Source organism: Eumetopias jubatus, unplaced genomic scaffold, assembly GCF_037043125.1.
Source record: "Eumetopias jubatus isolate StellerSeaLion01/CBP00866 unplaced genomic scaffold, mEumJub1_p1.0 scaffold_8, whole genome shotgun sequence".
NCBI classification, from domain to species: Eukaryota; Metazoa; Chordata; class Mammalia; order Carnivora; family Otariidae; genus Eumetopias; species Eumetopias jubatus.
Genome location: NW_028274814.1, coordinates 81,793,641 through 81,820,766, shown reverse-complemented (window position 1 = coordinate 81,820,766; position 27,126 = coordinate 81,793,641). Strand labels below are relative to the sequence as shown.

At 58.7% G+C, this 27,126-nt stretch overlaps 1 protein-coding gene and 1 long non-coding RNA gene across 5 annotated transcripts; one reads left to right on the top strand and one right to left on the bottom strand.

Moving 5' to 3' along the window:
* Positions 1 to 1,826: 1,826 nt before the first annotated feature.
* Positions 1,827 to 26,222, bottom strand: LOC114225745 (uncharacterized). Of its 2 annotated transcripts, XR_003612622.2 has the most exons (4): positions 26,079 to 26,222; positions 11,518 to 11,691; positions 5,192 to 5,401; positions 1,827 to 2,225 (listed from the first exon to the last, which is right to left on the bottom strand). It is a non-coding gene; the product is annotated as an uncharacterized LOC114225745 (long non-coding RNA). The 2 variants fall into 2 exon arrangements; XR_003612621.2 differs by lacking the exon at positions 1,827 to 2,225 and having other exon boundaries at positions 4,834 to 5,401.
* On the top strand, positions 9,240 to 25,337 carry RARG (retinoic acid receptor gamma). Of its 3 annotated transcripts, none has more exons than XM_088026100.1 (8): positions 9,240 to 9,438; positions 20,359 to 20,507; positions 20,722 to 20,863; positions 21,537 to 21,697; positions 21,887 to 22,063; positions 22,449 to 22,653; positions 23,101 to 23,259; positions 24,030 to 25,337. In XM_088026100.1, the coding sequence occupies exons 1-8, from the start codon at positions 9,255 to 9,257 to the stop codon at positions 24,227 to 24,229; spliced, it is 1,377 nt and encodes a 458-aa protein (XP_087882226.1). In that variant the 5' UTR covers positions 9,240 to 9,254; the 3' UTR covers positions 24,230 to 25,337. The 3 variants fall into 3 exon arrangements, with proteins under 3 accessions (XP_087882226.1, XP_027981274.2, XP_087882227.1); XM_028125473.2 differs by lacking the exon at positions 9,240 to 9,438 and adding an exon at positions 15,870 to 16,049; XM_088026101.1 differs by lacking the exon at positions 9,240 to 9,438 and adding an exon at positions 18,943 to 19,065.
* Positions 26,223 to 27,126: the final 904 nt, after the last annotated feature.

Here is a 27,126-nt window from a genome sequence, read left to right as displayed (position 1 = left end):
CTGGTAGAGAGCTGGCAGACAGGGAGATCCAACTGAAGCTGAACCGATCCCAGGCAGTCGGTGGGAGCTGGCAGGGGAGATAGGACACCAGGGTTCTGGGAGTTTCCATCTTGGGGAAGTCCCAGGTGTGGGTGCAGGGGTGCCAGGCCGGCCCCACCCAACACCCTGGCTCCAGGGGATGTGGGCACAGGGAGGAAAGTGGGTCAGAGCAGGGCTGGAATTTAACCCCATTGGTCCCATGACCTCTTTGCCAGCTCCAGAGGCTGCAGGGCCACAAAGAAACCTGCTCCCTCCTCCAAAGGGCCTTCCATTCCTTTTCCTCAGAAAGGAAGAATCTTGGCACCTTGGTGTCTAGGCAAGAGGAACTGGAAGCCCCCCAGTGGACAGAGGAGAGATAACCCTCTAACCCCTGGATTGAGGTTCTGTACAAAACACTGCTACACCCGCCCACGTGATGACTGGCAGACACCTGGAGCTCTCACCTCACACATACTCCAGGCAACTAGCCCAGGGAGTGGGCCAGGTCAGGGCTGGATCAGGGAAGGGGAAGGGCGCATGGCAGAGCAGCTTGAAGGAGAAGGCTTTTCTGTCTGGTGAGGCTCCAGCTAGGCAAACACAGGAATCCCTCACTCCGGGGGATTTGCCAACAATGTGGGGCCTTGTTTTCTGTGTATAATCTGAGACCCAAGCCTGTGGTTTCCTCTTCCCTATCTGTGTCTCTATTTCCCTTTCCGGAGGAGGAAATGAAGGAGTGTGTGGGGGGGGATCACTCCAGGGTGGGGTCACCAGGTGTCCTGGGGCCCCCGCTTTGGCCTTTAGGAGGTGCTTATCATCTCTCCCTGTAGCATATCAAAATCCACGTGGGGAACAGGAATGGAGGGACCCTCTTCTTTCTGGGGGGAGCAGGGTGGCTGGGAGCCAGGACCCTGTTCCAGGCCCGTTGCCCATATTCTTTTGTTGCCTTCCTTTCTCTCTACTCTCCTCCTCAGCTTTTCCTGGAAGCCTTTCCTGATCTCCTGGGCTGGGGGGACATCCCTCCATTATCCACTCTCATTGTACCTTATGCCTCTGCACACTAGTTATCACTTGTAATTGCGTGGATTATCCGGTAAACATCTGACTCCCCCAGCAGATTATGAGCCCGAGGCGGTATTCCCAGGGTCTAGTACAGTGCGGGGTACACAGTGGATACTTAGAGGAGATCTGTTGAATTAATGAAGGGTGCATGTTCAGGGAAGAAACCCCTAGAATTGTTTAGGGTAGTCCTCAAATCCTGTGTTCCAAAATCAAGGCCTTATTCCATGTGGGGATCTGGGTGGCACTGAGGCCAGTAAGGGGTCTTCTACACACGAATTCATTCACCGGGAAAGCCAACAAACTGGCAAGCGGGAGAAGAGGCCTGGTCAAAGGGGTGGAATTGAGCAAGCACCCGGGGCAGGGCTGGCACCGGACTTGGCATGGGGCAGGTCTAGGGGGAGGAGGTGGGAAAGGAGGGGAGGAAGGGAAAAGAGAAGACACGTGTTGTACAAAACATGTTTTCATCACACTCTCCCTGGGTGCCCTGGCCTCCAAGCTCCGATGGCACTTCCGTGCCTTAATGATGTCCTTGGGGGCTGTAACACAGCTCCCCCACCTCCCACAGACATCTGCCAGCCACCTCTGAGCAAGGCATAGGATGTCCTCCCCAGCTCCAGAGTGGGCACGGGGTAATTACCCAGTCCATGTCCTCATGTTCCTGGGGAGAGGGCAGGGTGACAATGAGGGGTGGGGCAAAGAAGCACAGCCAGGGCAGGTGGGTCAGACGTTCTGTCAACACGATCTCTCCTTTTTTTTTTTTTAAAGATTTTATTCACTTATTTGAGAGAGAGAGAATGAGAGACAGAGAGCACGAGAGGGAAGAGGGTCAGAGGGAGAAGCAGACTCCCCGCCGAGCAGGGAGCCCGATGCGGGACTCGATCCCGGGACTCCAGGATCATGACCAGAGCCGAAGGCAGTCGCTCAACCAACCGAGCCACCCAGGCGCCCCGATCTCTCCTTTTGGTCTTTGTGATGAGGGAAGCAAAGGAAGCCTGGTCCTACGGCCCCCAAGAAATCATTTCTCCAAGTTGCCAGGGTGACCCGGTGGAACAAGCACAGAGTAAAGGCTAGAACTAAGGATGACAGAAGAGTTCTCCAACCGGCTTCCAGAGTAGGAGGCCCTCTTCCCAAGTCTCCTCCTGGAATCCCTGCACGGAACACCAGTTCCATTGTAAGAGGCAGAGAAGAAGAATCCGAACCCCTCACAATGCTCCACTTCCCTGATCCCCAGTCTGCGGGCTTTTTGTTTTGACTTCCAAACAGACCCCCGTCATTGGGTCCCAGGGAGGGGCGGGGGCGGAGGCGCGGCAATCCCAAGGGGAGGGTCCGGCACAGGGCGGGTCTTCCTGGGCATCGCCCCCTGGCTGCTGTCCTTGGCTGGGGACGGAGCAGGCCACCAGAAGGGAGGAGCCACAGTTACTAAAGAAGGATGGATGGACAAACACCCACCAGAGACAAAGACAGAGGCAGACAGACAGACAAACCAAGACAAAGAGAAGGGCAGAGACAGATGGAATTTTAGACCTGCTGACTCTTCCCAGGCTACCACAAGTGTTTGGTCCCCATGCCCACCCCCACCCCCCCGCCGTTAGCTTCCCTGCCCCCATCTGCTACCCCAGCTACACAGTCCTAGAGCCCTAGCTCTTGGCCTCGGGGAACAGCCTCTGAGTCCCCTTAAGAAGGAGGGGGGGAAGAGTTGAGAGAGGAGATACCCAGCAGGAAGAGTGTCGCGGGGGTGGTGCCTGGTTCTGTGTCAGGATGCCCGGCCAAGGGCCAGGGAGGGAGTGGTGCCCTCGCCCGGTCATGAGGACAGGAGACTCATTCACTATAAACCAAGTACAGATGTGCTGGGACGGGGAGAGGGAATTAGGGCCACATTCACAAACCACAGTTGGGTCCGCCCTCCTTCCACCAGCCCCCAGCATCAGGGCAGGAGGGGTTAACTTTGCAGCCTCCTGGCAGGATCCCTGCCACATGGGCCAGACGCCATCCCACCCCAGCCTGGATGCTTGGGTCCAACTCCCTGACACTTGCCCCTCCCACACGGCTGAGTGCTGCTCCCAGGGTAACCAAGCAAAGTCAACAGCAGCCAGGCCACCTGGGGACGGGACCCTGGAGTACCTATTCCCAGCTCTTTCCACCCCTGGAGTGAAAGGGAGGGCCTTGTCTGCACCCCCATTGACGTCTCCTGTTCTCCTGAGAAAGCCACAGCATGCCCCTTCTTTCCCCCTCTCCATCACCTGACTCTGGCTACAAAAAGAGCCCTTTCCCTAGGAGGGAGGACATCTGGCCCCCAGGGTGGCAGTGAGGACAGAGCAGAGTAATTTCTGCACGGAAAATGTGATGACGTGATCAGGAGTCCACGGCCCCAGTGCTGGCCACCCTGGGATTGTTGCTGGGGGAAGGTCCTTTGGGTGCGGATCTTTCCAGCCCAGTTCAGCCCCTATTACTGCTCCCCTTCTCGCCTTTCTCACTCCCACCCTTCATCCCGTTGGGAGTGTCTGGGGTCCATGCACAGAGCCTGGACTTCAGACCCCTTCTTTTCTCTCACTCTGTCTTCAGTAGAATGGGGACAAACCCCTGGGTTCCCACTGTTGGGCTGAGAGTCTTTGTGGTCATGTTGAAGTCAGAGAGTGTCCCCATCAGACGCTGACACTGACACTGACCCTGGGCATGCGTGCACGCGTGCGCGTACACACACACACACACACACACACACACACACACACACACACACAGAGTCAATAACATTCGTGGCGCATCTACCAGGCAAGCAGGCGCTGGTTAAGGCAGACACACACCCTCTGCTTGGGCTTTCTCCCTCACACCCAGCCCAAGGCTCCTCCCACTCCCAGCTACAGTTCCTCCTGCCCTCACCAGTCTCTCCTCCGCCAGACCCAGGCTCCCTAAATCCCGAGTTTACTCAAGGCAGGGTGAGAGGAAGAGGTCTTCCAGCCCCTGGGCCTGAGCACCCCCCAAATCCCACTAATTAAACCAGTTTGCTCCTGGCACCAAAAGACCACCTGGGATAGGCTAGGGGAAGTAGAGACTACCTTGACCTGCAGGTGAAGGCTAAGCAAAGGGTAAAGACAGTGGCCTTTGCTTCGTACCCCAGCGCCATCACTCCACCCCCCGGGGATGATGAGGATACAGCTCCCATTGCCTCCCCTGGAGAGGTAGCAGAGACTGGCTTCACTGAACCACACAGCCCGGCCAGAGAACCCAAGCAGTCCCCCTAAATGGCAGGAAGGGGAAAAGTGCCAGAGAGAAAGGGTGGCATCATGGGCCCAGGACACTGACCTCTTCTGCCAGCCTTGCCCGGCCTCCTGGGTATGGAGCCACGGAAGCCCAGCAAATGGGAGGGGCAGAGACCCGGGCGTCCTGGGCTGCCCCGCCCCGCCCAGCCCTCCCCCCCACACAGCCCCCCCTCCCCCCAGCCCCTGGGCACCGAGGAGGGAGCCGGGCAGGGGCAGCCGGCAGGGGAGGGAGGAGCGAGGGCGGGAGGGGGAGGAGGGAGCCGGGCTGGGAGGGAGGTGGGGGGGTGGGGAGGGAGAAAAAGAAAGAAAATATTTTCCGTGTCCCCGCCTGCAGAGTCAGTGTGCGGTTTGGGAGAAAATGTGTCGGATATTTTGGGGCGGTCACGTGGGCGGGCGGGCTCAGAGAGGCCCCGGGACAGTCCCAGCCTAGAGCCCGTGCCCCCCCCCAGAACCCCCCATTGCCGCGAGCCCCTGACACTGCGACGCCGCATCCCCGCGACCGCCCGACGCCGGGACCTCGGGGCTCCCTGGCCTCCCTTCCCCCTCCCTCCCCTCCAGGTGAGTCAGGCGGGGAAGCAGGCTCGCCGCCGCCCGCGGACGCCTGGGTCCCGGCCGAGGTGGGCTGGGGGCGGGGGCGCGGCGGAGCGACGCCGCTCAGTCCGTGCCGCGGCTGCTCGCGTGGTCCGCAGGGCTGGAAGGGCTTCCTTCCCGACTTGGGGGTCTGCCCCGATGCGGGAGGCAATGGGGAAGATTTAGACAGGCTGGGGCTGGGCTGGGCTTCAGCAAGGCTTCATTTCGGTGAATGGTGGGGAGAGCACTTGGGGAAGAGTCTTCAGCCCCGGGGGTTTCTAGCTTACTTTTGTGCTTTGGAGTGTGAGGGAAGACAGGGTTCCCTCCTGTGTGGAAGGACCTCTGCTAGCCCTCCATCTGGCTTCCCCAGGGGAGTCTGAGGGGTGGACTTCTGGTCCAAACTGGTCCAAGTTCTTCCTTCCCCAGTGGAATGGCCCGGCTTGGACATCAAAGGGGCAAGAGACATCCAGAGGCAAGTGCTCCCAGCCGACTGGGTCCTGGAGTTTGTAGAGACAAGTGGATAGGACAGTGGTCTGTGAAGGTCCCTTAAACTGCAGTTTTGTATTCCCTCTCACTTATATCCCCAAGCAGGGTGTGAGTCTTGGCTCCCTCCAGCCAAGGATGGGGGCTCCTCAGGGGCATTCATGAGGGGAGCCCAAAGGGAACAAAGGAAGAGCAGGAAGACTGGGGCAGGGACCTAGGAGTCCTAGTCTAGGAGCCCCACTGACATGCTTCTCTGTCTTCAGCAGTTACAGCCCAGTCCCCTCAACCTGACCCAGTATGTAGGAGGGAATCTCTGCAGGTGGCCAGAGGGTAAGAGTATGCATGGTTGGGGGTGGCCTGAGGAGGGGTCTGTGGGGTGAGAATCTGAAATGACTGTGCCCCTTCAGGGCCCATGTCCAGGGTAGCTGCAATCCCAGACCTCATGTCTGAGGCTCCTGCCCTGACTATCACTCCTCAGATGCTGAGTGTGGGTTGAGGACCAAAGGCAGTGTCCCATATCCTTGAGGCAAGAAGAGAGAGGAAGGGGGTGGGGGGCAGGAGGCAGTATGTGCAGGGTGCCTGGAGCTTGGGTGTCCCAAATAGACATAGACACACACACACACACACAAACACACATGCGCACACACACACACACACACACCCCACACACATGCACGCATATACACTGTAGCTTAAAGCCTGGTAGGCAGTACAGGGCACACCCCCCCCACCCCGGCACACCCCCACCCCTGGCTCAGAAAGCCACCTAACTGGCACCTCCAGTTCCCCCCTCTGCCCCACCCTGCCCGTGCCCTCCATTGCCCACACACATTCCACTGGCATTGCCTGCCTGCCTGCCTGCCTCCTGGGCACTGCCCCTCCCTGGGGCCAGTGGGGTGGAGGGAGGGCACCTGGGGATGAGAGGTGGAGACTTAAGGGTCTGGACTCCCCCAAGGGTGGCACGAGGCCAGGGAAACCCAGGCCACTGCTGCCTCCTGGGGAGCAGGCTGGGGCCCAGGCTAGAGCAGAGGATGCCTGGGTTCTCCGCCCAGGCTGGGGATGGGGTCATGGAAAAAGGTGGTCGTGTTTATACAGAGGGGAGGGGGGCAGCGGGTGGAGAGCAGCCGACAAGAGCAGCTTTGTTCTGGGCTCTAGAGCGAGCAGGGCAGCAGGGAGACGTGCTCCCCCCCCATCCGGCAGCCCCCTTCATCCATGCCCTCCCTCAACTCTACCTCAGCCCTAAGAGAAGCAGCTTTGTAAGGGCCCCTTTCCCCTAGTCAGCCCCACCTCCATCTGAGGTGACATCTTGGGAGGAGAGAAGGGTTCTCTTCCTTCCACAGGTTCCCCAAAGAACCAAGGCATCTGGGTCTCTAGTGGAGGATTTCCTTTTACTCTCTGTACCACTGTCTTCAATCCCTTGGTCCCTTCCTCCATCCTGGATCTAAGACCCTCCCCTTCTTTTCCCATCCAGGGCAGAGGAACCAGGGCTCAGAAAGGGGTGACTCTCTGTCGCCTTCCCCTTTCCGCTCAACTCTCAAGTCCCTTCTCTGAGGCAAAATAGGAGGAAGCCCAAGGAGAGCTGGGCTGTCCGTCACTCATTATAGCTTCATTCTTCAGTAGGGACCAGGAGTCTGAGCATCCCTCTCTGGGACACCGGAAGTCCTCCTGCCCCACACTCAGGTCTCTGTTTCCCATCTGTAAGTGAGAAGCGAAGACAGTGAGTGCTGGAGCCGGAGCCTGGGGCCCAGTTGAAGGCAGTCTGAAGAAGATGGGGAGGGGGGGCTCTAGTAGCTTCTCACCCTTGGCATCGGAGGGGTTAATCCACCTGGAATGTGGCCCAGCCTGTTGAGCTATGGCCCAGGGGCCTCTGGGGCCCCGGACTCCTGGCTCCACCTGGGCTTAACCAGGGATGAGGACTTGAGGGAATAGGGGAAGGTAAAGGAGAAGGACCCTGGGGGCTTGGGGCTCAGCCTTTTAGGCCTGGGGAGACATTGTGCTGAGGAGTCTGAGGGTACTGGGGCTTATGGGTGATGGCTTCTGAAAAGCAAGGGTTGTCATGCATCAGCACTGAGTGGAGGGTGGTGGTGCTGGGGTCTGAGTTTCTGTAACTTCCATGACAGTTTACCCTCAGGAGTTTGAAGGCCAAGGTAGATGAGAGAGAAAAGAAAGAAGGGAAGGAAGGAACGAACGAAGGAAGGAAGGAACGAAGGATAGAAGGAAGGAAAACAGAGGTACAAAGATGGAGAGATACTGGTCCTAGAAGCAAAGACCGATGAAAAGAGATGCAGAAATGCCTATCACCTACCTCTGGACCTGACCACCCCATAGTCTATATGTGTTTCACTCTCAGTCCTTCTCTGTCCTCTGCACCTCAGTCCATTATGGTTCTGGCTGGTAGAGGAGGTACCCAGGCTGGGGTGACTGTCCTCCCCACTAACTCCCCTAGAGTGGGCGGTTCTGGGGCTCCTGGGAAAGTCAAACTTTCCCTTGTCCGAGCATCAGGAAAGAAACTACTGCCCAGCCCCAGGATTCCCATTTCCTCTCTCCCTCCTTCCTCTCTCCCTTCCCTGGGCTCAGGTTAAATATCCTGGGGCAGGCTACACTTGAGGGAGGGGAGGTTGTAGAGAGGGCTTCCTGGAAGCAGGGGCCTCAGAGAAGACAGAGAAAAGGAGATGGGGAAGTAAAGTAAGGTGAGGGCGAGGAGAGGAGCTGCTCTCTGGAATCACACCTGGCACACAGTGGGGCTTCCATCAACATCTGTGGATTTGAAGGAGAGCATGCAAGACAGGTTTGGGAGTGAGGGATAATTGGAGACAGAGATAGAACTGGGAGAGGGAACTGGAAGAGGGAGTGTTGAGGAAGGTAGAGAGACCGAAGGCAATGCTAATTACAAGAGAGGTATGGAGGAAGAGAAGGTACAAAGAGAAATAACATGAGACACACATAGCACTTAATATGTGCCCATATTATTCTAAACACTTTACATATGTGAAACCATTTAATCCTTACAACAGCCTTATGCAGTAGGCCCTATTATTCCTAACTGACAAATGAGGAAACTAAATTCAGCAAAGGGAGATTAAGTAACACACCCAAGGTCCAGGAGTGGTGGGGATGGATTCAGGTAGCCCGGCTCCACAGTCAGTGTTCCTAGTCACTGGACCACGACTGCTTTTCAGAGAGATGTAGGGCCCCAAAGTTACAACAGAGATATGTTTGCTTTCCCCAGAGTGGTAGAGAGTTTAAATAGTCTTTTTTTTTTTTTTTTTTAAGTTAAGTAAGCTCTACGCCCAACATGGGGCTTGAACTTACAGCCCGAGAGTTTGAATCCTGGCTCCACCATGATCTTAAGCCAGTCACTCAACTTCAGGTTCCTCCTCTGTGAAATGGGAATCATAATTCCTACTTCACAGGACTGATGTGGAGGTTAAATCAAGTGTTTGGTGCACTTGTGCTTAATGGTCACTTCTCAGCTTAGGGGTCCTCTCTGCCAGGAGTCCCGAGACCTGAACTAGTTTACCCTTCTCCGGAGAATTTTTTTCCCTCAACCTGCGTGAGCTCCTGCCCTGCTTCCTACCCTGTGGTAGAGGGTCCTGAGTCAGGGCAGAACAAACCTTAGAAGCGTGGGGGGAAAAGGCTCCAAGTGAGAGAGCGCCACGGGGCTCGGGACATTCAGGTGATCCTTCTTTCATCCCTCCCTCTCCTCTCTTTCTCCCTAGGACTCTTGGAGACCCGGTGGGCAGGCCAGGAAGGGCGGGCACGGAGCCTCCCAGGCTGGGGCAGTGGGCATGGGCGGGGGCCGTGGCTGAAGACCTCCCCCGCCCACTGCAGACCCCGGGGGATTCAGCCTCCCTCACCGCAGCTGCCATGGCCACCAATAAGGAACGACTCTTTGCAGCTGGTGCCCTGGGGCCTGGATCTGGCTACCCAGGGGCTGGCTTCCCCTTTGCCTTCCCAGGGGCTCTCAGGGGGTCTCCACCTTTCGAGATGCTGAGTCCTAGCTTCCGGGGCCTGGGCCAGCCTGACCTCCCCAAGGAAATGGCCTCTCTGTGTGAGTCTCAGGGACCTTGGGGGATGAGGGCAGGGGGAAGCCGGAGGACATTTAGAGGGTGGGTGCTAGAGAAAATTGGCACCCTAGTTAGCAAGGTGGGCAGGGTTGGGGGTTGGATCTAATGGAGTAGGGGGCAGCGGTTGTAGGAGGGGGTTTGGACGTGGAGCAAATGGCATTGTTTGCAATGACGACACTCCTGCCCCAAAGGCCTAGCATGCTTGGGGTCCACGGTTGCCTCCTGAGTCAACTGGCAGGGGGGAATATGGGCAGCCAAGGTTGGGTTTGGTGAAGTCTGAGGCTTTTGCTTATATGCAGTGGTGGGTACGGCGGAAGCAGCCTGGGGAGTGGAGGGGTCCGCAAGGCCAATCAGCTGACTATGATCGAGAGTCGAAATTGGTGAGTTAGAGGCAGGCAGCACAGAAAGGAAATGCAATAATGCCAGGGGCCCAGAGATGTGTGGGGCCAGGGAACGTTCCTGTCGGTGCTGGGGAGGGTGGAGACAGCTACAGAGAAGGTGGCTCTTGCACCCTAAGTAATCCGGGGAGGTGAGGGGCTGCTCGAGAAGCATCCTCTCCTCCAGCCATGTGAGTTCTGGACTCCTCCCCTCCCTCTGGGTCTGGCATGGTGCCCACAGGCTGTGCAGATCCCTACTTGTCCCTCAGGCCTGCCCTCTTTGGGTTAAGCCTTTGAGTGCTGACAGCAGACAAGTCTTAGGCCTCTCCTCTTCCCTCTGGATCCTCTTTCCTCCTGTTTCGTAGTTGGTCTTCTTGACCAAGCCATTACAGGCATGGGTGCCCAGGAGCTGGAGCGCTGGGCTGCTAGGTTCTGCGGGGTAAAGGGGCAGCATGTGAGCAGGTGTAGAGAATCCTCTCCTGGAAAGAAGGGGAGGTGATGGAAGGAGAGGCACAGAGAAGGGCAGAAAACCAGAGGCTTAGAGACAGAGAGGGAAAAAAAAGAAAGATAAAGACATCCTTTATAGCTCCACAAGCTCAGGGAGAGAGAGGTAGGAGAAGAGGGGCCCTGCCTTTAAGAGGGGCCCCCCGGGGGGTTGTGTGTATGTGTGAAGGGGTGACTAGATGGGCTGGCAGCTCTAGTGGAAAGAGGGTGCTCATCTGGAGAAGGCGTGTGCATGTGCACGTGTGCACACGTGTGTAGACCATATGCAGTTCTGTATGTACAGCATGTCCTTGAGACTCTCTGCTCACATACAAAATTCCAGTGTGTGCAACAAAGAGTCAGTGTGAGGAGGCGATATTTAATAGGGCTGCTGATGGTGTGTCTGGTGTTTGGTGAGACCTGCTGGTGGCATGTGTGTAGACCAACAGGGGATATTTGGGTGGCATGCAGGTGAACAAGAGAGCACAAAGCCCCCTTTTTGGAAACCTCAGCCGGGCTTCCCCTACCTCATTTACACCCCATGAATAGGGCCTGAGGAGGGAGGAAGAAACCACCCTTCTCTGTGAATGTACTTCTTGCAGAGAACCATACAACTCAATCCCCTGGGACTTAGTTTCCCCAGGTTCTAGGAGTAAGGAGGGAGAGGAGAAAAAGAATGATCGTGGGGGAATGCTGAGAGCCAGTGGCCAAGTCCCCAGGGAAGTTCTCCTGTGTCCTGGACACACTGAGGTCAAGGTCAGGGATCAAAGTAAGGTCAAGGTAGGGGAAGGGGTCACACTGGGCTCTATCCCTCAGGGCTGCCCTGAAAGAGCAGGGGGAGGGGGTACTGAAAGGAGAAATCCAAGGGAGGAGCCAGAACCAGGGCAGGTAGCTGGGGAGGGTGTGGCTGGCAGCGGGGGACAGGCCTGGGCAGAGAGGTGCTGGTGGGGTGGGGAGGAGGGGAAGGTTTGGGTCCAGACAGCCTGCATGGGAGTGGGGCATGCAGCACCCAGTGGTAAATGAGAGTGAGGCAGAGGGGAGAGGAAGGGATCCTGGAGTCTGGGAGGCCTCCCATAGTAGGAGAGGGGCTGAGGGGTGAAAGAGCATAGCCTCTCATTTCTCTGCCCTGTTGTCCCTTTTTGCCTGGGGCCACCCAATGGAGAGGGGTTGGAGGCCTAAGTCTGATGCCAAAGCCACACTCACCTTGAGCCTGTGTCTCTCTCTACACAGTCTATGGGAGGGAGGGTGGCCCATGAAGGAGTCTGGAACTTCTCCCTGAGGCTGCCTCTTGGATCCTAGTGCTGGGTCCCTAGCACCTTGGAGACATCCACGTTGAGAAGGGAAATCTTGCTCCACCTCTTGGGGTACTCCAGGGGCCTGAGTGGGTAAGGCAGGCGTCTCAGAACCGTGTGGTGGAGGAGAGGAGGCGGGGAGGGGAGGAGGGCATGTGCTGTGGAGGCAAGCACAGGCCTGTGTGCATGGGAGAGCAGAGGTGTGTGTGTGCGTGTGTGCGTGTGTGCCAGTGTATGCGCTCACACGTGTGCGTGAAACCCTGGGATCTGTGTCTCTCTGTCTCTCTGTGTTTATCAACACTGATGTGTTCTGTTTGCTTTGTCAAGACTACAGGGAACAGAGTGGGATGGGAGGGAAGGGAAGCCTTGCCTTCTTTCCCCTCTTGAGGAGATGTCTGCGGTGTTGAGGACCTAGCCCTGTTTATCATCTGAACTTGGTGACTGTGTCCCTGGGGCAAGGAGCCCAGGCTGCACCTCACTAAGTCACATGGAGAAACTGAGGGCAAGCTGGCACAGGAAGAAAAAGAGTTCTACTTAAAAGAAACTGAAAAAGACAGACTCGGAGACCTAAGCGAGGTGACAGAGAACTACACAGGCCAAAAGGCACAGACCCAGAGAGAACCCAGCTGCTGGGAGAGCAGGCGGGTAAGGGTGGCGAGCAGGCGGCAGGGAGGCCTCGTCCAGGAAAAAACCCCAGCCGACTGCCTCCTTCCCCTCCCCTCCCGGGTCTCCGCTACTCAGGCTTGGGCTCCAGCTCCAGGCCTACACAAACGGGGCTTTGATTGCAACAGGAAACCTCTCCGGCGGGGGGAGCTGGGCAAGCCGCCGCTGGGGCCCAGGCTGCACCCCCCTCTCCTGGCCCCCTACCCGGTCCCAGCCCCCATCCTGCCCAGCTCCTTCCTTACACCCCAGCTTTGGGCCCCATCCCTCATTCACACCTCCCTTCTCTCTTCTGCAGCCCCCTCTTTCAGAGACCCCTCCCCATCGCCCTTCAGGTGGGACTCCTAAGTCAGGACTTAGCCTCGGGATGTGGCTTCTTGCTTTGAAATGCCCCCTCTTCACCTTTTTGAGGGAAGGTTTTGGAAGAAAAGGAGAATTTAGCATGAGGAATTCAGAGCCACTTATTCTCCAGCCCCATCCAGAAGGTGGCAGGAGGGGGGAAAGGAGGGGTGCATAGGAGTTAGCTGTTCCTTCCTCCACAGTCCCTTGTTGGCCAAACTCATCCTTGCCAGGGTGGTAGAGGCTCTGAGGGGTGACCATGCAAGACTCTGAGTGCTAATGACCTTGTTAGTGGGGGAGGGGTGCACTTCTCTGCCTCTGGGGTCTTGCCTTTGTGGGACTCTAGCTGGGAGGGGTGAACCGTGGTGGTGGTGGTGGTGGGGATCATAGATGGGGAGGGGGGTGAGTCAGGCAGCAGCCCCCCCTCATACTCCCACCAGGCTGGTGGAGAACATCTGGTTCCCATGAAATGCTAGAAGGCTAATGGGTCTAATTGCTGCAATAAGGGCTGGGGGGACTTTGGGGATAAGAGGGGGCACTAGATTCCCCCGTCCTCTTACCTTCTCTTCAAGGCTGTGCTAAGACTGTCTAGAATGGGGGGGGGGATTGGGGTTGACGGGAAGGGTGGGCCTGGCACTCTAATGTCTTATAAGCCCCTTATAAGCCCCCCTCTCCCTGCAGTGCCTGGGAAGCACACACAGATGGGGTGATGAGGAGTGGGGTGCATCTGGTGAAGAGAAAGGGGGGCTATTGAGGGCTCATGACTTCCTGGAGCCTTCCACCCCCCTCCTGTGCCCCACTCCCAACCCCCCTCCCTGTGGCCTGGCCACTTCTGGTTCTAATTACCAACCAGGCAGGCCTGACTTAATTGGGACCTTTCAGATTTCGGAGGAGGAAGGGTGGGGGGCGGACTGACAGCCTGGAGTTGACTAATCAGGGCTCTTTTCCCCCTGGTTTTGGGGGTACTTCCCATTTTATACTTAATTGATTTTTTTTTTTTTTACCACTGCCCAGATTCTGATTCAGAAATCTACCATCCCCCTCCGTTTTGTTGTGTGGGGGGCTGGATTCAGAAATGGGGTATTTGAGGTTGGGGGCAAGAGCCGGGAGCTCACCCTGGTTTGGAAAGAACACTGCCTTCCCACTTCATCCCTACTTCAAGCCCCCCAGTCAGCCCTGCCACCCCGTGCCCCCACCCTCCCATCCATCCCTCCCCCCCCCCCCCCCCCCGCCCCGCGCTTCCACAAGTCTGGCCCTCCTTCCCAGCCCTGCCCCCTGCCCCCCCCCCCCCGCGTCCCCGGCCACCACCCCGGCCCCTCCTCCGCGCCCGCCTTCCCGTCCCTGACTACTCTGGCACCCCTTCCTGCTCTTTATTCTTCCAAACTGGCGCCCCACTCCTGCAGCACCCCCAGTGCGCCCCCCACCCGGTACAGCAGATTCTTAGAAAAGCGCGCCCCGCCCTGGCCCAGCCACAGCCGCCAGGCGGGGGAAGGGGCCGGCCGGGCGCCGCTCCCGCTCCCCGGGCGCTCCCCGTGTGAGCGGCGCTGACAGAGCCGGCTGGGCCGGCCCGCCGGGCGGCCGGGCGGCCGGGCGGCGGGCGGGGCGCGGGGGGAGGGGGCGGTTTCCGGGAGTCGCCGCCGCTGGCGCTGTCCTGGGGCCAGGGTCCCCGATTCGGCCGGGCGGCGAGGGCAAACTCTTGACGTGGCCAAACCCCCGCCCCCCTCACCCCCTTCTCCGCCGGGCGAGGGCGCTCAGTGCCCGGAAGGGGCTACGGAGGGGACAGCGAGGCGGCCCTCGGAGATCTGAAGGGCACTCAGTGTGGCACGGAAGGGGAGAAGGGCCAGTTATTGCCAATGGTGGTGGGGGGGATATGTAATGGCTCTGAGAACAGTTGACGACCGGACCCGCAGTTACAGCCGAGAGGGGCCCTTGGCACTTTGGGGCAATTGGCACGGTAGAAAGCCTGGGGGAGGGGAGCTGGCACTCAGCAGGGCAACTTCATCGGAGGCGCGGCTGACACCGTAGGGACAGTTTGGGGTGGGAGTTGGTGTGCTCTGAAAGTGAAGTCACGCTCGAGGAAGGGGCATCGAGAGAGGCGGTGGAGCGCCTGGGGAGCGTCAGTCGCGGGACGGGGCTAAGGGGACTTGGAGGGAGGCAGCCCGGGACGCGGCGAAGGGAGGACAGCTCGGGCTGGGAGGGGTGGACTCCGGGCTGCGCAGGAGGGGGCGGGGGACTCCGCGGCGGCGCTGGCGACGGCCTGGGCGGGGTGGGGCGGGGCCGGGTCAGGAGGAGGTGAGCGCGCCCGGCCACCCGCCCCGAGGGGGGTTCCCGGAGAGTTCACGGCGGGAGCGCGCTCCGGCCCTTCGACCGGGGGTGGGGAGAACGGGAAGGAAGGAGGAGGCCGCGCGCGCCGAGCCGCAGGAATGTACGGTTCGGCCCCGAAGCGCGCGCGCGGAGGGAGAGGGAGGAGCCAGGCCTGGGAATGAGGGGGTGGAGGTAGTGCAGGTCCCCGAGCTCCGGAGAACTGCGGCGCGCAGGGAACCTCCATGTTCCCCTCTCCCCCGTCTTCCTTGACACCCCTGCCTGTATCAACTTGTGTGCAGAGAGTGTTGGGGAGGGGAGGGGGGAAACTCAAAAGGAAATGCGTGTGCTTGGTTCCTCCACTCCTTCCCCCATTCCCGACCGGGGCACGCGCCGAAGTGCAAATGCGTGCAAAGCCTCGGGGATTGTGGAGACAGAATGCCTAACAGCGTTCTCCCGAGCTAGATGTGCTTGCACAAGCGTTTGTGCATCTGTGATTTTATGTGCGTGCAGATAGATGAATGCGCACGATTGCATATTTGCAAATACGTGGTGCCTGCCTAGATAAATGCATGCACGGATATGTGTCTAAGCAAGCGCGCGCGCCGGGTGCGAGTGTGTGTAAGTGTGCGCTCCACTCCCAGCTCTGCTTGTCTTAGTGCCCGGCCCCCTTCGCTCTCCAAGCCCCACCCCCCACCCCTCCGGGCTTCGCTTTTACAAAAGGTCTCCCCAGTGTTAGGCGCCGAGGCGCCCAGAGTGAGCCGGACCGCGGCCGATGCGGCAGCCCCGGCTTTGCGCCCCGCCCAGTCCCTTTCCCCTGCTGGGGATCCCCCTCTTCCCCGCCCACCCCTTACCCCCCATGCAGCCTGGCGCCCTATGCTAGCCCTCCCCCTCCCCCCCTCCAGGAGCGGGGCGCCGCCGGGGGAGGAGGGGGAATCGGCTGCGGGTCCTTGGTGTTCCTAGCACCCAGCTTCCCTCCAAGCCGGGTCGCGATGTACGACTGCATGGAAACGTTTGCCCCGGGTCCGCGACGGCTGTACGGGGCGTCCGGGCCCGGGGCCGGCTTGCTGCGCAGAGCCACGGGCAGCTCCTGTTTCGCCGGATTTGAGTCTTTTGCCTGGCCTCAACCCGCCAGTCTGCAATGTAGGTACCAGAGCTCAGGGGTGGGGTGCGGGGCGTAGGAGAGGCAGCGGCTCACCCTTTCCGTGTGTAAAAGGTGGAACTGGGGTGCAAGCGGAGATTCTCACCCTCTCTATGTGAGGGGCGGCTGTGTGTAGGAAAGAGAGGTACTGGCCCTTTAAACGTGGGGACCTCAGCGACTCCTTTGGGTGTGTGCCGCAGTGTTTGGAGTGTGTGTGGTTTTTATGGTGGGTGTTTAGCTAGGAGCTGCGGTTGATGCCACTCCAGAATTTCTGGGGATAGGGAGAGACCGAGGTGTTATTGGTAGCTTGTGCCCGCAGGTCCGTGGCCCCGGAGGGATATGGCACCCAGGACCGTGGGTGGCGTTTATAGAGTCCATGTGGGGAGTTGGGAGCGTAAGAAATATTTGCAGAGCGTGTGAATCCCTGGAGGGTGCAGCGCCTTACGTAGGCGGTGTGGCTGTGAGTGTAGGGGGGGGGGGTCTCTCCACGCCGCGTCGCCCTCGGACAGTTGGCAGGTCCGCACGGCCCTTGTGTGGGGATGTTTGTGGCGTGAGGCCGGGAAGGCGTGTGCCCCAGCGTGGCTGCGGGGGCGGTTTTGGAAAGTGCGGTGTTCGAGCGTGCATCCTGTGTGTTCGTGCGGGGTGGACGCGGTTGTGCACACAACAGGGAGAAGGCTGGGCTCTGGCGCCCCTCCCCCATCTTAAAAAGCAACGTTTGGAAATGTGTACAGGGTTGTATGCAGAGAGATTACTTTTTCCTATGGCTCCGACACACACAACTTCAGTAGGAAGCGAAAAGTTTACAGCAAAGTCTGTTTATGGTGAGGGGGTGGCCTGGAGGAGGCAGCGGCGGGGAGAGTAGGACTACTGGGTCCCCAAATATCCATTTTCCCCTCTCTGTGAAATGGGAGATGCCAGGCCTGGGGCCCTGGAACCCCTTTCCAGAGCGGTAATAAAAAGCTGGGGACTGAGAGGCAGTAAAAATGAAGTCCAGATGAGAGGCGGCTTTGAAGCCTGGGCCGAAGTGCCTGGCGGGGGTGGGGTGTGGGGAGGAGCCGGGAGGGGAGCCTCAAACACCCCCCGAATTTACCCGGGGCTGGGAGCGCGCTGGTAGCCCGGTGCGGACGCCGGGGCGAGGGGCTTGGGGGCAGCTGCGAAGGGGCGGGCGGCGGGCGGGGCCCAGGGCGCTGGGGGAGTGCGCGCGAGGGGTCACCGAGCCCCCGCCAACGCGCCTCGCTCCTTGGCACTCGGCAGCACTGTTTACGAGTGTTCGGCTTTTTTTTTCTTTTTTCTTTTTTTCTTTACTGTTCTTTTTCCTTTCTTAGTTTCTTTCTTTTTTCTTTTTCTTTTTTTGTTCTTTTTTTTGGGGGGGGTCTCTTGGTTCCAGGGCAATGCTGCTCAGATGGGAGGAGGGAGGTGGCAAACAGGAGACCGTATTTTGGGGTGGAGTGGGGCAAGAATTAAAAGTGTGGCATTTATAGGGTGGAGAAAGCATGGAACTGTTATTACTTTGCACCAAATCCTGATGAATTCTTAACCTTCCTTTCACTGCCCAATAGGAAGGGGCATCGGGGTATGTTGGGAGGGGTGCTGAGGTGGAGACTTTCCCAGGAGGGGTTTTTGTGGGGGCTGGGTCCTTTTTTGGGGGGCTTGGCAGTCTCAGGGACTTGGCTGGCAGTATGTTTTTTGCATTTCAATTTGGACCAATAATTTTGGCCTCTAGGGTCTTGGTGGGCTTCAGGCCTGCTCTGCACACTTTCAGAGAGAAAGTAGTTTAGACCTGCGTCTACATCGGGGAAGGAAAGAGGTCCCATGAGGAGAGGGCCACATGGTGTGTTTGTGGGTGTTCGCGGGTGTCCTGGTGCTGCACTGGCAGGCTGGGGTGTGTGGTCGCTGAGCTGCTCTCTTGCAAATGTGAAGCTGGATGTTGTGTGGCAACTTCATGACTTGTACCTCCACCTCTGCCGTGTGGCTGGAGTGGGTGTGCTTTCAGGCCCGCCTGTGTGTTCTTCGGTGCCCGGGGCCGGCCGGGTATAGGGGCCCATTGGTAGTATGTCCGCTTTTGTGCCCTGCGTGGTGTCGATGTGAGAGTGTCTCCAAAGAAGTGTGTGTCAGATTGTGAGTCTGGGCTTCTCGGCCCTGTGCCTCGCAGCTGGGAGCGTTTACAGCCGGTTATAAAGAGTTTGTTTGAAGCTCCGCTCAGCCTGGCCAGGAATTTCCTCAATTTCAGCAATTTGGGCTTTAAAAGGAGAAAAACCTAGAGCCCACCCCCCTCCTCCCCAGCAGGGGCCCCTGCCTAGCCTGGGAGCAGTATCCCGATGCTGGTGTCTTGGCTCAGGGCTGAGAAGGGAATCTGAGCAGCCTTGAGTCAATTAGCCTTCTTGTGCCCTTCGCCCCCCAGATTGTCCAGAGCTGTTGGGCTGCACTCTAGGCTTCAGGGGGCAGGCTTGTGCCAGAGGAGTGCCCAGAAGGGGTGACAGGAAAAGCTGTCCTCAGGCCTGTCTCCCTGCGGCCCCCAGTCTTGTAATTGCCTGGCACTGCCCCATGCCAGTCTGACCGCACCCAGGCCCTTTCGCAAGAGAGGAAATGAGGCAGCGTTCTGCGGGCAGGGAGGGCGTCAGCACCCAAGTGAGTACCACCCCACGCACTGGCCTCTGGGCTGCACTTGTGCCCTCCTAGGACACCAGGAGGGGTCCTGAAAGGCATTCCAGCCCGCCCCACATCTCTCAGCACCAGCCCCTCCTGGAGGCTCCTGCCCCCGGTCCTGAATAGACGGGAGGCACCTTCTTTCCTCCCCTCTTCTCTGTCCTTTTCCATTGGGGAATCTCACTCCAGCAGGATTCTTATGCTAATGGTGTCTGTGTGTTGGGGGGTGGGGAGGGCTTCCCTCCTGTGGGGTGGGTGGAGCTAGCCCGGAACCCCAGCATCCTGGGCTTTCCTTCTGTCCTGCTGGCGGCATGGGGCAGACTTTTGACCAGGTGGGCTGCGGCGGGTTAGAAGCCAGAAGGTGCTCATGAGGTGGGTGCGTGGGACGAGGGTCTCAGTGTTTTCTTGCATTAACTTGGGCCCTCTAGGTTTGGGCAACAGGTCCTACAGGTTGAATAGTTTATAGATTTTTCCAGTCTCTGAAGATCAATTACAGACCCCAAAGCCCCACAAAATCAAAAAAGGTCTACCGAGTAGCCTCCTGAACAGAGGGTGTCCTCCTGGCCACACGCATTCTGTGTGGCCTGGGCTGAGACCCCCTTTGAGCTGCGACTGGGTATTTGTGCGGGAAGTTTAGGAGTGAAGACACAGGCTCAGAGAGGGTCCAGAGATAGCTCCCCTCCCCCATGAGCCCTGTTTACCTACTGTCACCTGACTTTTCCTGCTTTGCTACACCCCCAACCGCTTCTGGACCTGAGAATCTGAGCAAATACCTCAGTCTCTCCTTCCCCAACTTCTCCTGAGTCCCTGCCAGGCCACGTAGATCTAGTCAGAGAACCTGAGAGTCTTGGCTGCACCACCAACTGGTAGTGTGGCACTGGGTTGCCTCCTTCCCTCTCTTGGCCTCAGTTCCTTCAGGTGTAAAATAAGGCTACTGCGTATCTTCTAACCTGTTTTCTTGATCCCTATGTCCCATTTGCTCCACTGCCTCAGTGGTTTCTGGAGAAACAGTTACGGGCAGTTATTTGCCGGGGCCGGTGGCGGGGGTGGGGGGGGCGTCGGTATGAGAGGGAAAAGCGGGAGGATTATCCACCCTGGACTACTTGAGAGATAATGAGGTCCTCTTGGACCTACTGAGTACCCCAGCAGGTCATTTAGCCAGGTGCTAGCTTCCGGTGCCGGGTACTTGCCTCCTGGGCCCCAGATCTCTTGCCTCAGGAGGAGGAGGATGGTGGGAGGTAGACTACCTGATGCGGTGGACCGATGTGACAGACAGGGACTAAAGAGTGCAGAGCCACAGCCCATAACCCCTCCACCTGCCCACTTTATAGCTGGGGAAACTGAGGCCCAGGGACGTTAACTTCCAGGATGGCTTTGGCTTGGAATTTGGGGAACTGAGCAGTGTCACGAGGGCTCGGGCTGGCACTGCTGTGCAGGGAGATGGCCAGACTGCAGGAGGTGCACTCAGAGTGGTTTTCTGGAAGTGTGTGCTCTGGGGCTGTACATGGTCGTTGGGACTTTAAGTCACCGTGGCGAGGATGGTGGTGTCACCGCTGAGCTGGAGGGAGAAGTGGGAATGGGGTGTGCGTGTATAGTGAGGATGCCTGGAGCTGGAGATCTGAGGGGCCCTGTTCCCCGACCCTCATGTCACTACTTTCCCCCCAGCGGTGGAGACGCAGAGCACTAGCTCAGAGGAGATGGTGCCCAGCTCGCCCTCGCCCCCTCCACCGCCTCGGGTCTACAAGCCGTGCTTCGTGTGCAATGACAAGTCCTCTGGCTACCACTATGGGGTCAGCTCCTGTGAAGGCTGCAAGGTGTGTGAGTGGTGGGGGTGGGCACGCTGAGTCCGGCTCCAGACCAGAGGGGCAAGACACTGTGTGTTAGTGGCTCTTGCTGTGGAGCGGGCGGGGCTGCTTTGCACAGACTTGGCTCATAGACTGGCTCGGGCCTGGGGCCACCCGCAAGGCCCGCAAGAGGCTGGTACTCCCATCATCCTGCTTCACTGCCTACCCCCACCCCCAACTCCAGGGCTTCTTCCGCCGCAGCATCCAGAAGAACATGGTGTACACGTGTCACCGCGACAAAAACTGTATCATCAACAAGGTGACCCGGAATCGCTGTCAGTACTGCCGGCTACAGAAGTGCTTCGAAGTGGGCATGTCCAAAGAAGGTATGGGCCCCTAGCCCTGGCCTGAGCAGGAGCCCTCCTGCCCTACCCTGTCATTGCTACCCTCTTCCCACAGCCGCTTCCTTGACCTGAGACCTGGCCTGCCCTGGGGTGCTGCCTCCTCCCTGGCCTGTCCTGTTGATTAGTGCCCATTCACCCAGGAGGGCCCACCCCTTGCCGTTCTCCCCTCGCAGAGCTTAATCCTCCCTCTGAGTGAGTGAATGGGGGTTACTGGCTCACTTTGCCCTGTTTCATGGGGAGCTAGTTGGGGGGGTGCTTGCCAGTCCTCTCCCCTGCTCCCAAGACTGAGCCTGAGGTGGCTCTGGGGTGCCCCCCCTCCCCTGCGCCATTGTGCTGCCAAGGCTATAAGTGGATATCCTGCCGCCTGCATATCCTGCCCCCCCCCTTCAGCTCCTGCAGGGTGACAGGAAGGGCAGGATGGAGTCGAATGGCTTGGGGAGGGAGCAGGGGCTGCAGGCCCTGGGTGGGGCTGGAGAGAGCCAGCCTGGGAGTGGGAGCTAGTGTAGGGGCTAGGGAAACTGAGGCAGCGATTAGGGTCCCAGGGAACAGATGTTCATGGTAAGGACTGAGTACATGATAATTGGGGTGAGAGGGGCTAGATACCCGGAGGGAGGTTCTGAGGGTCCTGACCCTCTCCATGTGCCTTCACCCCAAGCCGTGCGGAATGACCGGAATAAGAAGAAGAAAGAGGTGAAGGAAGAGGGGTCGCTCGACGGCTATGAGCTGAGCCCTCAGTTGGAAGAGCTCATCACCAAGGTCAGCAAAGCTCATCAGGAGACCTTCCCCTCACTCTGCCAGCTGGGCAAATATACCACGGTGAGTCTCCAGCGAGGGCAGGGGACCATTCGCTTTGGGGACTAGGTCCGGGCTGTATTGAGGTCACGGTCTGGTGCTGAGGACAAGGAAGGGCAACAGAATGCAGAGGGGAGAGCTTGGGGTTTTGGCCAAAAGAAGACAGCCCCCAGGGCGGGCCTTAGCTTGCATTCCCACCTGCCCTCCCTGTAGAACTCCAGTGCAGACCACCGGGTGCAGCTGGATTTGGGGCTCTGGGACAAGTTCAGTGAGCTGGCCACCAAGTGCATCATCAAGATCGTGGAGTTTGCCAAGAGGCTGCCTGGCTTTACAGGGCTCAGCATTGCTGACCAGATCACTCTGCTCAAGGCCGCCTGCCTGGACATCCTGGTGAGTTAAGCCCGGCGGCCTGTCTCCCCCCACAGCCTGACCCTCACATGAGGCCAAGGAGTTGGTCCACACAAAGATCTCATCATCTTCCCCACCCCTCTCCAACCTGGGACTCCCCAGGTCTCCTCTAAACCCTAGCTTTTTTTGGTCTTACCCCTGCCCCAAGACCCGATCCTACACTTCTGGACGCCCTGCCTCCTGACCTCTCTTCCCTCCCCAGCGTTAGATTCTCCGCCTCTGCCTCCCTCCCCCTGCCTGCTGCAGGTTGCCCTCCTTCTGCATCTAACCCCCTCCTGTTCCGCGTGCACCTCATCACCCCTTCTCCCCACCTGAGCTGGGCTCCTCCCCAGACACAGCACTAACCCTTCCCCTTGCCCACCTCCAGATGCTGCGGATCTGCACAAGGTACACCCCAGAGCAGGACACCATGACCTTCTCTGATGGGCTGACCCTGAACCGGACCCAGATGCACAACGCCGGCTTTGGGCCCCTCACAGACCTCGTCTTTGCCTTTGCTGGGCAGCTCCTGCCCCTGGAGATGGATGACACAGAGACGGGCCTGCTCAGTGCCATCTGCCTCATCTGCGGAGGTGCGGGGGCGCCCCCTGGCGTTTACTTGAACTCCTTTCCCACCGCACCCCATACCTGCTGTCTCACCAGGCAGGAGACCTTGGTCCCTCCCCCGAGGCATTGTTGCACCTGCCCCATGCACAGACTTCACAGGTCCAGTACAGGCTCCCCAGCAGCCCTGGGGCACAGGACAGAAAGGAGAGCAGAGCCAGAGAGAGAGCTGAGGAGATCCCAGATAACTGGTGCTGAGATAGGGGTCTGGGCAGGAATGATTTACCAGAAGGGAGAAGGTGTGGGGCTCAGAGCAGGGCAGGTGGTCTGGGTAGGCTCAGGAATAGTAGGCAAAGGGCTGATGGGGCAGAGTGGGGGGGGGCCGGGGGGCCGTAGGGCAGGGCCAGTTGAGGATGGGCCACCTGTCACTGTCTCTCCTGTCTCTTCCTCTCACCATGCTGTGCTTGTTCCTGTAGACCGCATGGACCTGGAGGAACCCGAGAAAGTAGACAAGCTGCAGGAGCCACTGCTGGAGGCCCTGAGGCTCTATGCCCGCCGGCGGCGGCCCAGCCAACCCTACATGTTCCCAAGGATGCTCATGAAGATCACCGACCTCCGGGGCATCAGCACCAAGGGTCAGTCATGAGGGACCCTCTTCAGTCTCCTCCTGGACCTGCTGGTCTCGGGTCAGGCGGGCAGACAAGCAGAGACCAGAACAGAGAATCGGGCGGTCTACACTGGAATCCTAGCTCGGCTGCAGGCTGGTGGGGAGACTTCGGGCAAATTCCTTTTACTTACTGTACCTTGTTTTCCTGTTTGAAAGCCGGGCTGTACTTAGACTTACCCTATCAGTAATTGTGAGGACTAAGCGAGTTAACAGAGGGGGCTTAGAACTGCTCTGAATTAAAAACGCCAATTCCTCGGTGGCTGTAGCCGCATTTCAAGTGCCCAGGAGCTAGTGAGGACTGTACTGGGCGAAGTAGATAGTTCCATCATCACAAAAGATTCTGTTGGACAGTGATGATTCAGAAGGATGCGTGGCAGATAGGAGGGGTTCAATTAGTATTAGCTATTATTATAAAGCTTGGTAAGAAACGGCCTAGGCACAGTTGGCCAGCTGTGGACGTGGGAAGGTGGAGTACTTGGAGAATGGGACTGACAGTTGGGCTGGGTGTGATCTTTGAGCCTGAAGCATGGGATGAGTGGGCAGCAGACTCGGCAGAGAAGGCAGGTAGGAGCTGCAGGCAGAGGAGTGGCCCCCAGGAACCCTGGAGTAGGGAGAGGGTGGGCTGGGACAGAGAGGTGGCGGGCTTGTGCTGGGAGCCCCTGGACGGAAAGGTTAGGGAGGTGGCCTCAGGGGGCGTGGGCCTCTGCTCCCCTGAACCTCTTTGTCCCTCTGTTGCAGGAGCAGAAAGGGCCATTACCCTGAAGATGGAGATTCCAGGCCCGATGCCTCCCCTAATCCGAGAGATGCTGGAGAACCCCGAAATGTTTGAGGACGACTCCTCGCAGCCTGGTCCCCACCCCAAGGCCTCTAGCGAGGATGAGGTTCCCCGGGGCCAGAGCAAAGGGGGCTGCAGCCCCCAGCCTGACCAGGGCCCCTGACTTCCCCTGCCGTGGGGGTTGGGGCTCCAGGCAGCAGACTGACCATCTCCCAGACACTGCCAGTTACTGGGGGAGGACCTGCTCTGCCCTCTCTCCACCCCTTCCAATGAGCTCCTTGTTTTTGCCAAAGTTTCAGGGGTGCCTCTGTGTTCATCCCCTTCCTGCTCTAACTGGCTCCCTCTCCGGTCTCGGGGGCCTGCCCTGTCCCACCAGGAGAGAGGGCAGAGGGGTGAGCCTCGGTTTGGACTCTAAAATCTCAGCACTGCCCCTCAGACACCAGGGACCCAGGCTCTCCAGGGCAGGAGGAAGACCCTGCCAGCTCCACAGTCCCTTCCTCTGCCAGGTGCTTAGGCCTCTGGGAGCAAACAGGAACACTAGAGACCAAAAAAAGGGGGCATAGGGGGAGGGCTGAGCCCACCCTCTTGCCCCTGCCCTTGGTGCCTCATGCTGCGTAATGCACCTGCCGGGTGCATGCTGCCCTCCGTCCCCTGGCCTCGTGCCACGTCAGGTTGGGGCAGGCTGGGCCCTGCATTTCTGTGGGGGCCAGAGGGTGAAAGGGACAGATGCAGGTCCATTCGGCACCTCTTTGCTTGGGCCCAGAGTTGACCTTGTGCCCTCCGTTACAAGCCCCTCCCCTGGCCCCATCACCGTGCCTTGGGCTTCCCCTGCCTCCCATCTCAGCCACCGGGGCAGGGACCCTCCTACACTACAGAGGGACCAGGGGATCCGTCTCCCCCTAGTGCCTTCCCCCCACCTTGATCTCCAGAGCAGCTTGGCCCAGGGAAGGGGGGGGTGGGCGCTGCTTAGCTGATCCTTCCCTGACCCAGAGGAAACCTCTATTTATTTATTAGCTTTTGTTTACACCCTGGACTTGACCCCTTCCTCCAGGGGTCTTGGGAGGGGGAGCCCAGGGCCCCTGTGACCCCTCCCTTCTTCCTCCAATCCCCAGTTTGTATTTAGCTGCCAAATAAGATTCCCACTTGGCTCCCCTTTTTCTCTGGGGGGTCAGGGTGCTGTCCCCTCCCCTCTGTTTACATCTCCCCTCCACCCCGCTGTGTCGCATATTGCTGAGTTTTCTATTTTTGCAAAATAAAGTGATGGAAACTCATGGCATGTGGCTCCCTCTGGGAGGTGGTAGGGGAAATGACCAGCTGGGCTGGACGAGGAAGGTGAGCTCCAAATCTACTGGATTTTGCAGCTTTCTTAGGGAAACCAAGGGAATTGGATGAGATGCGCCTGGATGGGGGTGGTGGGAGCGGGGGAGAAAGGGAGCCCAGAGGGGCCTACCCTGGGTGTCTGGGCCTCCCACTGCCACCAGGTGTGGGTTCTTAGATTGGACCCTGTGCACCTCTGGGAAGGTGTGAATGGGCCCAGACGTCTTTAAGCTGTCTCCACAGCCCCGGTTATGTATCTGTGCATATCTGCCCTTCTCTGGGGAGGGCGTTCATTTTGAAGCTGCACTTGGCTCTCATGAGGGTCTCTGGCCCCAGAAGAAAAGAACGACAGCCTCCATCTAAGTTACAGTGTTTCTGTTTTACACCAACCCTCTCTTTACTTCATGAGCTCCCCCACTCTGACCCCACTATCACCTTAGAAATCACTCCCTCTGCCCCTTCTGACCCCACTTCACCTCATGACCCCACTGTTAACCTTCTCTCCTAATATCTCTCCTTGCCCCTACATGCCTTACCTCTGCAACACCCCCACCCTCAGCCCACTGCCTGTGGCCTCTACCACGGTGCCCTGTGCTCTCCCCCTCACCCTCTGTGACGCCCCCTCCACGCCCCCCCCCTCCACTCAACACACACACCGTGGCCCACCTTCCTTGCTGGGCCAGCGCCCTGCCTACCTTATGCCTGGCTTTCTTCACCGATGACCTGTGCACATAGGAGAGAGGTTGGGGATGTGGGAGTAGGGGAGGAGAGAAGAGTGAGGAAAAGCAGAAGAAGAAAGTGAAAGAAGCTGTGGAGGAAACCACAGAGCCTGTGGGGAAGGAGGGGTCATCGCCATGGTAACCCCTGCTTGTGGGGGAAGGGTATGAGGTCTGAGGTCCGGTAGGCTGAGGCCAGCTGAAGAAGCACCCCCTGGGGAAGGAGCCCCCCAGTCCCAGGCGCTCCTCCCAGCAGCTGCACTCCTACAATCCACCTGCCACTCACTGCACACCCACAGAGATCGACACTTGTCTAGGTGTGGTGGCATGTCAGTCCCTGCCGCACGGAGTGTCCCTCTGGCAGAGGAGGCAGGCCTGTGAACACAGATCTCCAGTCCAGCTCCTTCTCAAAGCTCCCCGCGGTCAAGTGTGGGCTGGGAGCGGGTATTTTCCACACCCCCTTCCCCGCCCCAGGCTTCATCCTCGCCCCGGCTCCAGCGGCCATGACTGAGCCCTCGGCTTCTCCCATCCGCCTCCTCTGCGCCTTTCCCAGCCTCCACCGCCGCCTTCTTGGCACAGTGGGCCCCCTCCTCCAGTCTCATTCTCTGAGCCTGGCCCTGTGTCTGTCTCCAACTTCCCAGCTGTCCAGGCCTTGAATTTCTCAGCCTCTCCGCTTGTGTGCGGAGAAGGATGTGCTCCTTCTCATCCACGGAGCCTATTATCAAGCCCTTAGGTTGTCCCGGGGTCTCTTGGAAGCCATTGATGTGAATTATCTCATTTAATTCTCGCAGCAATCCTCAATTCCACAGGACCGATGAGATGAAGCCACAGGAAGGCTAAGTAACTACGTAAGTTCCCACTGCTGTCATGAGAGAGCAGGACTGGAGCTCGGGCAGTTTGGCTCCAGAGCCTACGGAGTTCAGCGGCCAGCATGATAGAGAGGGCACTGGGTTTTCAAAATCAGTGCCCATAGTCCCTAACATCCCCCTTCCCAGTACTTATTGCCTCCATACTTTTTCCTTTCCTA

What these genes read in the sequence shown, in the direction of transcription:
- RARG (XM_088026100.1), top strand. Translation starts at nt 9,255, where the DNA reads ATGGCCACCAATAAGGAACGACTCTTTGCAGCTGGTGCCCTGGGGCCT. An exon ending in CAAGGAAATGGCCTCTCTGT is followed by an intron (nt 9,439 to 20,358) that starts GTGAGTCTCAGG and finishes CTTTCCCCCCAG; the next exon opens with CGGTGGAGACGCAGAGCACT. An exon ending in CCGCCTGCCTGGACATCCTG is followed by an intron (nt 22,064 to 22,448) that starts GTGAGTTAAGCC and finishes GCCCACCTCCAG; the next exon opens with ATGCTGCGGATCTGCACAAG.